At 35.0% G+C, this 17,758-nt stretch overlaps 1 protein-coding gene across 7 annotated transcripts in view; it reads right to left on the reverse strand.

Moving 5' to 3' along the window:
- The window catches only part of ERG (ETS transcription factor ERG), a 122,878-nt gene that overhangs the window by 12,478 nt on the left and 92,642 nt on the right, over positions 1 to 17,758 (reverse strand). For 3 of the 7 annotated variants that reach the window (XM_026700515.2, XM_026700510.2, XM_026700513.2), the window contains 4 exons: positions 5,581 to 5,798; positions 3,597 to 3,748; positions 1,560 to 1,763; positions 779 to 859 (listed from right to left, as the gene is read on the reverse strand). In XM_026700515.2, the coding sequence (XP_026556300.1) occupies positions 779 to 859; positions 1,560 to 1,763; positions 3,597 to 3,748; positions 5,581 to 5,720 (577 nt within the window). In that variant the 5' untranslated portion in view covers positions 5,721 to 5,798. Of the gene's footprint in view, positions 1 to 778; positions 860 to 1,559; positions 1,764 to 3,596; positions 3,749 to 5,580; positions 5,799 to 7,767; positions 7,835 to 17,758 lie in introns of all 7 variants that reach the window. The other 4 variants (XM_087937642.1, XM_087937644.1, XM_087937641.1 and 1 more) reach the window with 3 other exon arrangements.

Genomic DNA, 17,758 nt, shown 5'->3' on the forward strand with positions numbered 1-17,758 from the left:
CGCACACAACAATGGATCTCAGGTAAGATTTCCTAGTTAAGGGACAAATCCAAAAATGTCTCCCTCTGGTATTAAAAGTGCTTGAGATACTACATTATTTACTGCATACCATTAGATTGCACCATTTAAAGATATTCAAAGTAGTTCCACTGGTTTTAAAAGTACAGATAGAATAAAGATTAAGCTTGCAAAAAGATTAGAACAACTGATATGTTTCAGCCTCTTAAATTCACAATTCTTCTTTCTCACATGAATTGCATAGTAAGTATCTGATCTCACTGTATGTAGAATATTATAAGGTCAGAAAGCAAGCTAGGCTACAATGTTCTTTTTTCCTTCCATTTCCTTCCTTTTGCACATGTACAAAAACTTTTTTTCCCATGGAATACCAATTCAAAATTTAGCTCCTTCACTAACATAAGGCAACTTGGCAAAAGCTGCCCTGCTATTTTCTTTTGTTTTATTTACATGGTAGGAAAAATTACCAGGAGAACTAATGTTGGGTATATTCCATGTGGGTCTCATAATTGTGTTCATGTTTATATGGGAAAGGCATAGGTGATTAACTCTTCTCTTCTCACTGAACAATATTGCCTCAAGAGTGCTAAATGTTTTACATGTTTATGAATAGCATTGGGTGTATGAAATTCTATCAATATTAAAACATATATGACAGTCTTAAGCACTCTTTAAAAAAATACAGTCAACATGAATCTCTTAGACAGAAATCCTGAACTTTAAAATTGGCCTATAAAAAGGGGAGCAGTGACAGCATTACCTGTATTTCTAGCATGCATTAACCGTGGAGAGTTTTGTAAAGCCTTATCAACATCATCTGAAGTCAAATGTGGAAGAGGAGCTACAAAACAAAAAGCAACACCAAGAATTTTAAAAAAAAAGTCAGAATTATCTTACTAACCATTTTCTTTTAGTATACTAGGATTACTTATAGTCATGAGTCCATTCATGTCTTTGTGGGAACGGGTTTATGATTTTTCTGTTGGAAGCAGAGAGTTTTAAGTCAGAATAATATTAAGGAATGTCTTAATGACAATATTCATTATGAAATCTGTGAAAAATATGTCATATTGGTGTTGCACTGCCTGATATTAAAACAACGTTCACTTACATTTTTAAAAAATTTAGAACCAAAGCATTTTCTATATGCCTTAAGTAACCAATTCACTTTGTTCTTCTCCTACTTTTAAATGTTATATATTACTTTATATTATTTATATTTGGGGTGGCTTTTCCTTAAACTTGAAAACATCAATTTTAATGGGATTTTCTAAAGTGCTCATTTTGTTGCACAGAACACATGCCTGAATATACTCAAAATCAGTATGTCTATGATTTCATTTAGAATTAACATTTCAGAAATGGAAAGAAAGCAAAGTTATATGACCAGAAAAAACATTATTACCCATTCTAATCATATAAAATATATATTGTTTTAGTTTTCATTGTTTTAAAAATAATCAATAATTTCCTAACTGGAAGCATTTAGCATCTTATAGGCATACATCTTTAAAGAAAAGTCAAACCTATTTATTTCTTACTTTCTCTGAGGTAGTGTAAGTGTGAAAGAAGAATATCTGCATTGTAGCTTGGTGTGAGCCTCTGGAAGTCATCTTTGGTCATCTTACACAACTCCTTTCCGTCAATATCTTGAAATAGCATGATGTCCACATCTGGGAGGCCATATTCCTTGACAGCCCATTCTAGCCATTGGCGTACATGGTCTGTGCTCCACAATGTAGGATCTATTTTGAAAGCAGAAAATGTCATTTTATTTATTTATCTTGTCAAGCGATTATAAGATAACAAGTATAAGTATGAACATAGTTATGAATACATGAAATGGATACATATAAGAAAAATAAAAAGAAACAATAGGACAGGGGTGGTAGGCACATTGGTGCGCTTATGCAAAAATTTCTAAGCACTTTTCCCAGGGCAAACATGTTCTACTAATACTGATTAATTTTATTGAATAATTCTAGAATTCTTGCTTTTATTAACTTAAAAAGACTATGTGTACTAGAAGACTCTGGGAACAGATTTGTTCTTGAGTCTGGGAGAGGGAGAAAGGAGGGAGGGAACCTTAAAATAGATTTGCAAAAAAGTGGAGAAATTGAGAAAGACTGTAGCACAGCATTTATTTTGGTGGTGCAAGATATGGCTCAGAGTACACAGAAATCTATTTTAAGAGAAAAGCCTTTGATGTTAAATAATTGTAATATCAACTAAAGGTATAAAATAGTTAACCTATCTCCACCAACTAATTGATACATTATTCCCTTTTCTATATGGGCACTTTTGAACCATTTTGTTTCTCCCTCCTAAATTTATTTGCCACTCATTTCATTTAGAAGTGACTCTGATTTATCATCAGATAAATATTCCTAACATTAACCATTAGTAAATATTTGCTCTAGACAAGATCTTTAGCAATTTTCTGTAGCATTTTCCCTATTGTAGTATGAAATATACTGTGCATATTTGTGGTTTAAAGACCACAGCAAACTCACTGAATTAAACAAACTCATTACATAGTATTCCATCACTTAAATGTAAAATAAGTTTTTCTTATTTTCAGATCCTGAGAAGCAGGCATATATTTAGCCTATGTGCCATGACAACCAGCACGAGATGTTCTGAAAGTTTTGACAGCAACTGAAATGTTTTTCTTCAACATGTTTGAACCCAGAAGATCAGGGAATGGTAGGTGCTGGTACTTTAAGAAGATACTTGAAATAATAGTATGACAAACTGAATGAAGTTTTTCTTGGTATTTTATGTGTTTATTGTTTTTTGTTTAGATTCTTTTTTATACTTTGGCTTATTTTGTATTTTTTATAAATTAATTATTGTTATTGATAATGTATGCCACCGTTGAGTGAGGCAGGTATATAAAACCATAAAATGAAATATATAAATAATAATAAGCCTTTCACTTCATTTGGCAGTCCTTCTGGTTTTTCTTCTTTTTGTAATAATGTATCCTTGGATTTAACTGTTCTAATAAAATTCTACATAACATTGTCAGACAAAAACAGGCAAAGCATAACTTGCCTATAGTCTCCTGTTTCCCCACGTTAATCCTAATTTGAATATTATGACCAAAATTAACAATACAAAACATACTGATTTTGGGCAGAAATCTAAGAGAAAAAGTATATAGATATAATTACAAAAACTCTATAAAAATGACGATAAAACAAGAAAAATCCTGCCTCACTTCCAATGATCTTATTATCTCAGTGTTTTGCCTCCTCCAGCCTTTGTCCTGTGAAAAAATAAATTAAACAAGTTTCCCCTAAGTGTTTGTCAGTGCATTACACTTTCTCCTTCTCTTCTTCCTCCTCCTCTTCCTCCTTTTTCCTCCTTTTTTTCTCCTTCTCCTTGAATTTATGCATAAACTGATTTCTGAGATGTTGAAAACAACATAATTTTACCAAATTAAACACTATGCTGTTAATATCAATGGAAGAGAATTAAGTGTATGCTCCAGTTGTATCCTGAAATCAGTATGGGAATGTATTTAGTGATAAGATACATTGTCTTTAAATAGTCATTTAAAAATATTTGCTCACCTGCTGGAACAATAACTCTTCGTTCATTGGTGGTCATATTCGGTGGAGGGATGTGCTTTTCTTCCATATAGTTTCCATAGTTCATGCCAACATTTTCAGTGTTATTAGTCATCTTTCCACTTTTTGTCACACTACAGTTGTCAGGGGAAGTCCTAAGGAAACAATTTAAAATTTCCTGGATAATATAGAATATTTTTTTTAAAAAAAGTTGAGAAGTGAAGGAAGTACTCTAAGGAAAGTTTTATGTGCTGCTCATCTGCAATCTCTCACAATCTTGTTTCTGTTAGCTTTTGAGGTCTACAATGGATGTCAGGTGGAATAGAGAGTTCAATGTTGAAATTTTAGGAGATTCAACTCTAAGAGTTCTATTTAAAAAAAATTAAATATGTTTATTTTGTTTCCATATTATTCCACAAGTCACTGAAATGCAAATATTATAGTTCAACATAAAACAATATAATTAAAATATCCATAATATTAATAGATAAATCTGTGCTATATAATAAATAAGAGCCTATTTGCCCAATACGTGAGATCAGATTAATACATTTACACTAGTTTGTCCCAGATTATTTGTTACTTTAAATTTAGTTAACTCTTGAAAAAGTAGATTTCTGACTAGTCCTCAAACTTGTGGCTGTCACAGTGTCCTTGTGGCCACATGATCAAGATTTGGGCACCTGGCAACTGGCACAGCATTTCTGGCTCATGTGATTACCATCTACAACCTTCACAGCATTTGGTTGTCCTTATCTGATAACTTGGAAATAATTGAGTCATATATGCAACTCTTATACTGTTGTATAAGATTAAATTCATTATTTCAAATTAAGTGCAAGGCAACACTTATAAGCCACTTAAGTAGTTTAACAATCTCAGGAAAGTGATTCATTCTGACAAAGGTTTAGGAACATCACTCTTTTAAAACAGCTTCCCAAAACCACACAGGTCTCTGCTTCTAAACAACAAAAGGGTAGAGTTGCCTCATTTTACTTCACTTGAAGAAATGGGCTTCTGCTCAGCCAGCCACAAATTCCGCTAATTAAGCAGTTGATAGGCAAAGAAATAAATCTACTTTGACTCATTTAATAAAAAGATTAATTAGTCATGCTAATGTTTTTTTTAATTTATCAAGAATAGCAATAGTACTTAGAGTTATATATTGCTTCACAATGCTCTCTAAGCAGTTTACAGACTAACCATATTGCTCCCAACAATCTAGGTCCTCATTTTACCAACCTCGGAAGGATGGAAGGCTGAGTCAACCTTGAGCCAGTGAGAATCGAACACCTGGCAGTCAGCAAAGTTAGCCTGCAATACTGCATTCTAACCACTGCACAACCACCACTCTTCCAATAAGAACCCCAACAGGAACCACAAAACACAATTTGAAATTGAAGTAATCTTCCTTCCTTCCTTCCTCCCTCCCTCCCTCCCTCATATATATAAATCAAAAAGAGTATATACGCTTGCCTAAAAGGTGTATTTATTAATTTATAAATTTAAAATACTATGATTCAAATAGAAATACACAAGGAATAGAAATCTTCTCATCAGAAACAAGACAATGTCAAGAGAAACTTATCTGTGACTAATGGTTGCTGCTGTTTAGCAACTCTAAGGTTAGTAGTTTATCTTTCTGTGGTTATGATCATTATGTGCCATCAAGCCACTGTCAGTTCTTAGCAACCACATAAATACACTTCTTATCTTACTGTAGACTGGATTTGGCAAATGAATTCACAAAAGCAACATATCAAAGCTAGACGATGTGTGGCTCTTGTCTAGTTTATTTCTGTGTTTGCATGGATGTGATTTTGTATTTAAGTAAACATGGCATCTCCTTTATATTCTTCCTTGGAAAGAGAAATAGAAGACAGACAAGTATTTCAAAGGCTTGGTATTAATGTCATACTCAGGAAAAGTCCCAAGGAAATGTATGTAGAAACAAATTAAAATAAAGCTTCATTTTACAAATTTTTACCTTGAGCCATTCACTTGATTTGGGGTGCATTCCATTTTTATGGTGACTCTGGCTGGAGGCTGGGATAACCAGTCCTGTTGGGGGATACGTGGACTCATTTTTGATGTTTGCCCATATTCACTGGAAGAAGAAGCTGTCATCTCTGACTTAGCAAGATGGGGAGTCCCGTAGGCACACTCGAACAAAGACTGATCTTCACTTACAACTGATAATGCTTCCTGAAATTTTTTTAAAAAAGGAAAAGTAACCAAGATCAAGTAAACTAATAATTAATTTATTATTAAATAACCATGTCCTGTTTCCAGGCAAATAATAAAAAGTAAAATAAATAAGGAATACATCCAAAGAAAAAAAGGAAAATTTAGTATATAGGCAGGTTCAATTTTTAAAATAAGTATTATTTATAGTATTAAATATTATTTACTTTTCCATAAAGCAATTATTTTCCTCAATGTCATCATCATCATCAATAACAACAACAAAAACTAATCTGGATACTCAGGGCAGAGAACTATACAATTTAGGGGCAGCTAATGAAATGGTAATTTCTCTTGCTCTCATCAATTGAGGTCTGGAAATTGAAAGAGGGTTCTCTATCAGATTCTAAGATATGGGCAGACTTGTATATAAGGAACAGTCCCAATAATGTTTTTAATTTTTATCCACACTTAGGTTTTAAAAGTCAACATTAGTACTTAGAATTGTTTCAATGAAGGCCAATAACAGACAAAACATACAAAGGGCAGAAAATTATACTTTGTTAAAGCTCTGGTCTATACAGATGAAACTAAACATATAAGAACAGGTTTTGTCTCTTTTAGCAATTTTAGTAACAATTTGTCTTTGAATGTGTGTTTTTTTCATGTGCAGAAAGGTGCTGTGCTGTGCGGTTCCTTCATGTGCAAAAGGTCTATTTTCATAATTTACCCTTAAATGTAAATGAGAATATAATAAAATGAATCACAGGAAGTAGGTATTTTGCATAACTTTTTCTAAAAACAAAAGGATTGAGGAAATTGAAATGTTTACAGGTGATATTTCAAGGATATTATTGTTCACAAATATTATAAAATGTAATACTGACTGAATGCGTAATCTATCAATTATGTGCCATCAAACTGGTGTACATTTTCATGACCAATAAATAAATCTACTCCAGGATAATCTGTTCCCATCCTAGCCCTTTATACTTTCTAGGGGCGCATCTATCACTTTTGTAATCCAATCATTTTACTGCTGGCCACTTTTACCAGTATTTTAGACTAATCAAGACAGCGACACTGTCAAGCTTCAAAAAGTGTTTATGCTGTTGCAACCATTATCGCCTCTCAGCTTGCCAATGAACTAAGGGGAAGAGGAGTGGGGAATTGGAATATAAGCTCCTCCAGACATCAGGAGAGCAACCCGTGGGAACCAAGGACATTTCAACAGGTGGCTAAGATCCTCAGAAGTATTTTCTCATAATAATTCAACAGCTTTTAATTGGACCATGTGACTTGCACCAAGAAAAGGGAGGGAGGATTCTAAACTGTAATTATACAGGATTGCGCAGGAAATAGCCAGAATTTGTCTTAATCTGTGCTGAAATGATATAGTCAATAAAGCTTTGCCTAAAGAGATTGGATCATCACAATTGAGCCTGCTTGGTTGGGTTCATCAGTCGGAACTTTGACCCTTTGTTATAATGTGTCCAAAATTTGAGCTTTGTCAATGTGCCTCCTCAAGTAAGAAATCTGGTTTGATTTGTTCTAAGATCTGTTGGAGCACTAGGCCTTGGGAAGCCATGGTAATGTTACAATAGTCTCCAATACAAAAATTCAAAAAGCTTCAATATCTTTCTCTCCTGCTTCTTAACATTCCAATATTCACATCCATAGAATGTCACAGGTAAAACAATTGCAAGGTTCTGGTATCTATAGGTATAGACATAGTATTTGAATATCTTTCCCAAAGTGTTCATTGCAACTATACTGGGAATAGGAGTAGGAAAGGGAATAGGAAACTGCCAGCCAGCCTAGAAGGAGGAGTCAAGTGGGGGGAGGGAGGTCTAGCTTGAAGTAACTTGTGCAGCCATGAAGTCTTATTTGGTCATAACTAAGGGAAGGAAAGCAGTCTGATGAGATTCTTGTAGCATAAGTGGTAGATAACAGAATGACTGACTTTCATTATTCAAGAAGGATTGCTTACATTTGACACATTCCAAGGGATAGTCTTCATCATGTATTTGACAGCTCTTCCTTTGCTGTTGATAGTTCTAAAAGTGGGAATATGTACTATTTAAATATCATAATTGTAAATTTTAAAGCTCATTGCTATACCTGTCACCATTAGCTTGCTCTTTGTTATATTTAATTTTAATCTCATTTTTCATTGTGCTCTTTCACTTTGATTATTAGATCTTGCAGTTCATTTGGCTGTCAGAGCTCATAAAATAAAAGTCAGCTCCAGGTATGATTTAAGAAAACATAGAGGAACACTAGTGGAAAAGCAGCACTTCTTATTTATACCACACTGAAAAGTCATCTAGAGGCTAAAAGAAACCCTCAGCTTCATGGCAATAGTGTATTAATCCTAAAATGAAAGATAAATTTCCATGGCATTTGTAATCCATTACTTCAGGAATCTGCATACAGAACTTTTTTCACTACATTGTTCCTTGGTATCACTGGAAGAACTGCCCTGCAAACCTATCTACACAGCTTATTGTCTATTAAACCGGAATACAAATTGTTTGTAGGAGAACAGTTGATCTTTATGCATATCATTTTAAGTACTTCTGTATTCAGTTAGTACCTAGAATTACGAGTTACAAGGTTGAATTTTACTGTCCATGGAGTGATACTTACAAAAGTTTATTACAAAAGTTCCCCATTAGTGGCTTATTACCAATTTCTTCATTTTTTTCTTTATTTGTTTTAGCCTGTATCTTTAATGATGCATTGATAATTTATTTTTACCTACAGAATGTATTTTGAATACAGCTATACAGTAAGGAGCAAGTAAGCATGTGAGAAAGATAGAAAGAAACACAGCTACCAAATAACTGGTATATTTACCATTATGCCAGTTTCTTATCATAGCTAAGAATATGGAAGTAATGGACACAAGTTATTTGTATGGAATATGCTGTACAAATAACTTGTCTTTCAGATGTCGCGTATGTATATAAAGGGCAATATGTTCCACTCTTTTCTATTCTTTAAATCAATAGGAAAAATAAGCTTTTTTAAAAAAAGTCACAGAAAGGTTTTGATAAAATTGTTGAGAACTAGGAATTTGATATTTTCTGCAGGTTGCTAACTTTATCAGTATAACAAGTGTGTTTCCTACAAGTCCTTCCGTTATCTTTTGCAGGAAAACAAAGCATGAGCTTCAAGCAACCTATGTCCATAAAACAATGTGTCGTTGCAAGAAGAATGAAGCTGCTGCTTTGATTGGTTTTGTAAAAACTCCGAGAAGGAAAAAGAAGCAGGTAGAAGGAACTTCAACTGAAATTGGAAAAGCTGTACAACTGTAAAGACATTGCCAGCCATTTAAAAAGACTGGGGTTTCCAAATCAGCCAAACAGACAACTGATTTTTTTAAAAAAATATTTCCAGGAATACTTGTAATGCTTCAATATTAAAAACCAACAATATTTTCAAGATAATAAGCAGTATATGCTTAATATTACGAATGAAATATCAACACCAATCAATTAAAGGAACAACTGACACATGGCATCAGCTCATGTCAGGTAGAGCACACCACTTTATCAGTTTAAGTAAAAATTGGACAAAGATTCTAAACCATATGTAATATGTTAAGAGTATATTAACATAATAGAGCAAACCTGTTAGAACTAATAAGTTCTACTAATTTCAAGGTGTCTAATAAACTAATGTTTATTAACATTTTAGAAATCACACCTAACATTTATATGTGTGTGTGTGTGTGTAGGTGTGTGTTTAGGTGTGTGTGTGTGTGTGTGTATACAGCATGTGTATATGTGGGTTATGTATCGGTTAGGAGATATATACTTTCTTTTGAGAGCAGGCAACAGAATTTCATCTATCTATCTATCTATCTATCTATCTATCTATCTATCTATCTATCTATCTATCTATCTATCTATCTATCTATCTATCAAAGCAAAATACCATTCATACATCATCACAAAATCTCCAGAACTGTAAGACCTACAAACTTGAAATTTGGCACATATGTTCCTCTTGGCTTCTAGGTGCTCAGTAACAAAGGATTTTTCGAAATGACCATCAGAGCATTAGTGTTTCGTATATTACTATTAACACGCTCTGATGCTAAGGAGTTCTACTCCCCCTCCCCACCTGAAAAGAAATCTGTTCTAAATGCAAAACACAAGCAGAGGAGAGGAGCTTCAGTTTCAGTTTTAGTTTCACAGCACCAAGCAGCTTCAGTACAAAATAGTTGAGCTAAGCCACGCCCAGGTTCCTTGCTGTATCCTTGCTCACACAGCAAATATTGTTTCACTTTTCAAACAGCCCTCAACTCTCTCATATACTGACAGGATGCTATCCAGATGAATACCGATGGATGCTGGTAGGCAGAGGCAGATATTTTTCCTGTAGTTTCCCCCCAAAAAACTAAGCCCAACCACATAGTTTCGTAGCAAAGCATGGGTATAGAGCTACTTTTTAATATGGGCCACTATGCTCACAGTAAAAAATAACAATAAAGGTTATCTTATCTTATCTTTTTTTCATCTTCCAAAATTTCCAAAGTAATTTAAATGAAAAATTCACATGAGGTTACTTACTTATGTATTTATTTCCAAACAATTGCATCTTATTTCCCAAAGTCAACTCTGTTGTAAATATCTCCCCAGCTCTTGTTATTCAGGTTTTTGTACAAATTGAATCACAACATCTGTTAACAGTCATTTTCTGACTGTATATAAGGCTATTCCACAATCTCCATCAATTTTCTTAAGAAAGTTCATTACTGGTCCAGATTAACATTTCTAAGCCTTTTCAATTCTGCCTTCTTCAAAGCACCTGCAATTCTCTCTTTCCTTCAATTCTGTCAGCAACAAATTGACTTCCAATCCACCCAATTGCAAGTCTGATTTAGCTGCTATTACCTGTATCTGAGTATCATCCTTAGATTGATTTATGACTGTTGTTAAATAATCAAACTTTTTATCTAAATTTTCATTTAAAAAATTTAGAGCTGGAATTGAAATTGTTTGAACCATTTGATTTTGGTGATTTGCTTTCTGATATCATATGTCTTTTTATATTACCATCCAGAATTTCTGCAAGAGCACTCACTACTCCTTCATATGAGCTGATTATCTCTCATGTTAGGATATCATTTATTTACTTTTAAATAAATCACTTTATTTTGATGTTCTACCTATTTTATCTACATGGACCATGTTAACTGCTTAATTGTCCTTTGAATGAAATATTTTTAATATAAATAGGAGGGTAAAAGTTAACTATATTAGGGCATAGGAAAAGGGATTTCGCTGTGATGTTTCCCAAGCAAACCAGGAAAAAGAAAACATGTATCAAGGCATACTGCAGATCATGTAGACCTTTTTGTCATCAATTAAAGAAATATCTGTCTCTAGGACTATTAACAAAAAATACATAGGGCTGAAATCAATACAACCCAAGAAATAAAGGATGGGCACAGGAATATATTCACATATCCATGCTAAAGTTAGGATGCAAATTGCCCTTCCATGTACACAGAAATAGTGACCTAAATAAGTAGATGGATGTAACGGGAAAGCTGGATCCTAAGAAAATAAGAAATGTAATAATTATTAAAAGCCTAAGTTGTATAGAAGAAAATCCTATAGTAAAGCTTTTCAAGTGGTATATGTAACTATGATAAATAAATAGTTACCACAGAATAAACCAAGCCAAGTATGCGAGCGTTTGAGTTTAAAGTTGTATTGGAAAATTTTGAAAAGTAGTTTATTAAAAATGTTATCTAATTACTTTTTAATTATTAGATTTTTTAAAATCCGTATTTGTTCTCCATGAAATAAACTTCACCAAGAAAGAACTTCAGAATATATTTTAATTAGTGCCCTGAAAAACCTAAAACAATAGACTGAGCCAAAGAAAATATCTGAAGCATCCATCCCCAGCTACACTGAACATGAGTTTTACATAATACATTGAGCAGATGCCAGCTATGCTTCCTTTTAGATGTTTGTTGAAAATAATTTTAATTGTTGTGCACTAGACTTAGATGCTTGCTAAATCAGTACTCTAAAATAAGAATGCAAAAATGGGTCTGCAAGACCACAGCAAGGGTCTATTTAATTCAGCATCCTGATTCTAAGAATCCAATTGGATTTATTTTCAAATTTCATTTCTCAAATAAGCTCCTTTGTGAATCTACTTAAACTTTCTCTGACTCTGATTGTGCATGATTTTCCAGAATTTTGAGACAGGAATGATTAAAACAAACAGGAGTTGAGCACTCCGCAAGACAGATTTAATTGTTTGCAAAACAAATCAAAAATCACAATTTGGTTGAGTCCATTGGGTGGTTCTGACCAGAGGTGGTATTCAGCAGGTTCTGACCAGTTCTGGAGAACTGGTAGCAGAAATTTTGATTAGTTCGGAGAACTGAGAAATACCACCTCTGATTGGCCCCGCCCCCATCTATTCTCTGCCTCCCGAGTCCCAGCTGATCGGATGGGTCTTCTTTTGTTGCCCTGCACAGGAGAACGGAGCTGGAAAGCAGGTTAGTAGGGTAGGGAGGGAATGGGGGTTTTACAGTATCCTTCCCCTGCCATACCCACCAAGCCACACTCACAGAACTGGTAGTAAAAAAATTTGAATCCTATCACTGGTTCTGACTCTATGGAATACCTTCTTCAAAGAAAAATACATGGTCCCCAATAGACCGATGTCGGACTGTGGGGACCTATCTTGAGTTTGTTTTTTGCACTTTGATGATGCTTTTATTGTGATTGAATTCTTTTTGTTTTTGTTTGTACATGTTGTTGCTTGCTACCAAGAATCTTCCAGGACTTGATCGTGTTACATGTTTTGTCAAATATATAGTATTAATAAATATAACAATCTTCTCACCACCACTATTTTGCATATTCAGTCTATATACTTGGGCTCGCAAAACACATGAAACATAGTTCTGCTTGCTTGGGTTGTCTAATCATGCTCTGCTGATTAACATCCAGAGACATACATGGAAATTTGTTATTAGCTATAATAAATAAAAAGTACCAAGAGATTTGATCTACTAAACCTTAAAGCTATGAATTAAGACATCACTACTTATAATTTCATTTATCAGTATCCTGCCCATCACACTCAGCCCACTTTCATTGTTGTTGTTGTTTTTAAAAAACTTCTTATATACCTACCGTGTTTCTCCAACAATATGGCCTCCACCAATAGGAAGGCCCAGCATGATTTCTAGGCATGAAGTGAAATTAAGCCTTGCCCCCCCAAATTTAGGCCTATTTAAACCATGCGTTTCCCCACCATTTCTCACATCATTCGTTAGAACTACACGAGGTGAAGAGAAATGGGGGGAAGGGCAGGGCGATGGGGAGAAAACTTGCCTTTAGGAGTGCCCTGCAAGTAGCCTAGGCTAGAATACCCCGATAGCCGATAGAAGCTCCCTGAAGGCAGAGTCCCCAGCTGCTTCAGGGCGTGGCGTGGCTACCCATGTCCCCTCGCCTTTAGGGCAGTCTCTTTTGGGCAATGGAAGCTCCCCAAATGCAGTCACCAGCCACTTTGATCAGCCGGTAGAAGCGGCGTCGGGGCGAGGGGAGTGTGTGTGTGTGTGCACGTGCTCACCCCGAGGCCGCTTCTACCGGCTGATCAAAGTGGCTGGTGGCTGCATTTGGGGAGCTTCCATCACCCAAAAGAGACTGCCTAAAGGCGAGGTGACACGGGCAGCCATGCCTCAACCTGAAGCGGCTGGGGACTCTGCCTTCAAGGGAGCTTTCATCTGCCGATAGAAGTGGCCTCGCGTCAAGGGGAGTGTGTGTGTGTGCTCGCCCCGAGGCCACTTCTACTAGCTGATCGAAGTGGCTGTTGACTGTATTTGGGGAGTTTCCATCACCTGAAAGAGACTGCCTAAAGGCGAGGGGACATGGGCAGCCACGCCACACCCTGAAGCGGTTGGGGACTCTGCCTTTGGGGAGCTTTCGTCGGCCGATAGAAGCGGCCTCGCAGTGAGGTATGTGCGTATGGGCAACTCTAGGTGGGGGAGGAAATTAAGTCACCCCCGAAAAGATGGCCTAGCCATTTTTTCAGGAGTCAAAAAAAAAAAAAAAAGACCCGGCCTTATTTTGTGAGAAACACGGTATATTCCCCTTCAAAGGAAGATGTTCTATACATGTCATTTTTTAGTTGACTTCTTCCATTATGATATAATATGGGTTTTCAAGATCCTGGCATCATTCACTCATTTTGTTCATCCCAGTTGCAGTCCTTATAAAGTTTCTTTATGGGTCTCTCTGTTTATGTTCCTATACTGTATAAATGGTCACAACACTCTGGCTGTCCAATAAAAATATGTATCTAAGTTTATGACTGAAAATGTATGAAATAATGTATCAAGTATTTCTACATATTAGACTCCATTAGTAGTCATGTAATTTTTGCAGGATTTAATTTCATTTTGCTCAGGAATCAAAATCTAGTTTACACTAATATTAGTTTTACACATTAGTCTATTACAAGAACTATCTTGCTTGAATAAATTAAGGCAGTTATACCTAATGCATCATTTTCTTTTTCCAGTAACAAATTAAAAGCCTAAAGGTACATAAACAATAAAGAGTTCAGTAAACTGTGGTAGCAGAGGTGAATATTTGTCACAGTTTAAATATCTGAATAAAGATGCAGAACAACTAAAAAAAATAATACATTCACTAAATCTAAACAGTCCTTACAAGTGTTGTTTTCAGGGAATTTTGCTAAACCAATATGTTTAAAGATATAACTCCAATCAAAACCTAATTTTCAAAGTAAAACATTTTTCAGTTCCTTGTGTTTATGTGTGTCTTTATTATTGGAGTTGCCAAAGAGATCATCATCAAATTTACATGCATATACTACAAGCTTCTAGACAGCCACTGGAAATTTCTAGAGTTAACTGGAGTGTTAGATGGAAGATTCCCCCTTCATGCATACCCATCATGCTTTGAGGTGCCAAATCATGCCAAATCTAGTATTTGGGGTCCAAGAAGAAACCATGGAGTCAGCTTACACAAAGTGGAGCTAAAGGGCAGACTGTATGCCTTTACTAGAAAACAAAGACAAAAAAACAAGCCATCACTTTTGGTATCAATTTTTCAATTCTGTTACAGTTTCTATGGTTCTTATATATGGATAAGTAGCTAGTTTATTATGTGGAGTTTTATTAACATCAATTGACCAAAGAATGGATTTTGGCATAGTTTTGATAATATGATTATTTGAAGGAAAGCTGCACATATATCTGACACTCTCTTAGACTTAGTGTGGAGTCGGCTGCTTAGTCAGGTCAAAGAAAGTATTAGAATTACTATTATATATTTGGAGAAGAACTGGGAAGTAAGACCGCACCCTTCATATGGTCTTTCTGGAGATAAAAATATTCTTATTGTGTGAAGGATTTTCATTGACTCTTGTATGGCTGGCTTTCAAGAAGCCAGGATAACAGTTTCAACCAAGCTGTAGAATACAATACAATATTGATGGAAGGAGAATAAGTCAGGTTGGTTCGCTAGCAGAGAAAGGCTTGGTGAGAAGATACAACTGATGCAACAAAGAAGCAACCATTAGCTATAGAGGCCATTTAAAACTATGAGAAAGTTGCAGGTGGATGACTTCTATTAATCCTTATAAAGACTTTTATGATTAGGGGAACAGGTGGAAAAAGGTATAGCAGAGGTGCATTCCATCAGAACAAAAAGTTGCTTCTTATTGTCTGGAAATCCCATCCCTCTTGCAAAAGATTAAGAACTGAAACTACAAAAATCTTTTGATGAGGGTCAGAACTAAGGGATGCAGTTTTTGTTCTTGAATACTTAGCTAACTATGGATGAACAGGTTGATGACCACACTATTGTATGCATATAGATTGAAAGTGGGGTTGGCATTGTGTCAGCTTGTTTGGTATTGGGCAACCCACATAACCCATGTTATTGTTGGATATAAAAATAGACATTCCACCTTGGAGAGAATTCGGAAAGACTCAAAGTACTGTCCAAACTGGCAGAACTATTAGCTCATTAATATACCATCCAAGACGGGCCAATGCAGGAGAAATTAATTAACATATTTAGATGGAAAGATATAGGTGGAAAATCAGTATATGTAATGAACTACATCAGCTTATGTTTGGCTGTTCCAAGAAGAATATATCTATTGATTAGGAATATGATACGGCTGATGCCATGATTTCTTCCAGAAGGTAATAATCATTATTGAGAAGATACAGTGATTCCTATGACTGGAGAGAGATGACATTCAAAAGCAAGGTGGCCAGCTACATACTCAGGTACCTCAAGATACAGTATAGGCAGGGAAATATCTTACCAGTCATTTGGCAAATAAAGAAAATTATCCGGAGAAAGAAGCCTCCAATGAGTTCTATGACAAATCTCATAGAACTCATGGAAACCAGACAATCCAAATTGCTGAATCTAGCAATGGGAGAACTGGTAGCAGTGGAACTTAAGTAGGCCAATATCAGAGAGAGAGAATTGCTACTCAGTGAGAGAATTGTTATTCCCCCTTTTTTTTTGCCCAGGTTGGGAATGGACAGGGCAGCCTTCCTTTTATTTACTGAGTTATTTAGTGCTGATGAAAATGAGCAGAGGTCCAGAAGATGTGGAATTTGAGAACTCTAGAAAAAAGATGTGTGACTTCCCAGCCAACTTCTGTGAACTGGTAGGAATTCTGAAGATGAGGTTGCTATAATAGGTTGTCTAAATACTTGTTCCAAAAGAGTGGCTTGTAAACACACAAAGAATTGTGTTGAATCTGCTTAGCAAAACACTTACAAGCAGTTCTTACAAGAATTTACTATATAAATTTTCCAAAGCAAGAGACAAATCATATATACTTCCAACTTCCATTGGGTTGCTTCCCAATATTAGTTCTTTAGGGCCATAAGACTGAGACACTCAGAGAGTAAGGGAAAAGAGAAGAATGCCATTAATTATGTATGTAGCAAGAATCCTACAAAATGCTTTAAGTAGATCTTGCAATATTATATCACTACCGGTAGAAGCAGGACAACATATATAATGATGATGATGATAATAATGATAGAATATCGGTAGATACTCACATAGTGATGACAGCAATTGTCCTTACCTGGCTTTCCAGCATTTTTAAAGAAATCTGCTGTGAGATCACCACACTATTCCAGCAGATACAAACATTTGGACCTCTTTTTTAAGCAATGAAAGTTCAACTAAGTATATATTTTCTAGAGCATTTTGGAGACTGGAATCTAACTGTCTTTTGTAATAGTGCAGTATATATTGTATTGTAAAATGCTGTGTACAAAAATTGTATATGTAAATGAATTTTTTTTTTAAAAAGCATTATACAAAGTCATGGTTTTTAATGCAAGTCTCCAAGTTTCAGTCATAGAATTACAATTTAAAATATGGACATTGAAATAGACTAATAATAGACTGTCCAGCTCTACACATCATACTTGAGGCAGCTTTTTCTTTTTTTCTATCTTATGTCCTCCTGAGATGCAAAATATTTTAAAGTTTAGGAAATCTTTCTAGAAGCCAAATTAGTTGCTGACTGGAGGACAGAGCAGGAAATTCTGTGGAAATACAAGGTAGATTGTTGATTGGGATTGTTAATATTTGCTAATACTTGTTTTGGAATTTACTGGTTTCATGGAAGGAACATAACAGCCAAATCGCTGCCAAGTTATATCAAACATCCCAAAATAAACTTAGTCTGAACACATTTTTTATGAATTTAAAGAAGTACTTCCTATATCTCTTTTACTGTTCTACACTAGTTGTGAGTTACATTTCTTGTTTTTCTCATATAGGTAGTTGATCCATCAACTTTTTTCATATTGACAATATATGAAGCCAATCAATAAAATAAAATTATGGGGCAACATTTCCTTTCAGTATTGCTTCCATAGGAGTATTTAGCAGACAAAATAACTCTCTGTAGGATGCCATACGGAA

The sequence above is a fragment of the Pseudonaja textilis genome, chromosome 7 (genome assembly GCF_049901715.1).
Source record: "Pseudonaja textilis isolate UNSWEBS1 chromosome 7, rPseTex1.2, whole genome shotgun sequence".
In the NCBI taxonomy this organism is placed as follows: domain Eukaryota; kingdom Metazoa; phylum Chordata; class Lepidosauria; order Squamata; family Elapidae; genus Pseudonaja; species Pseudonaja textilis.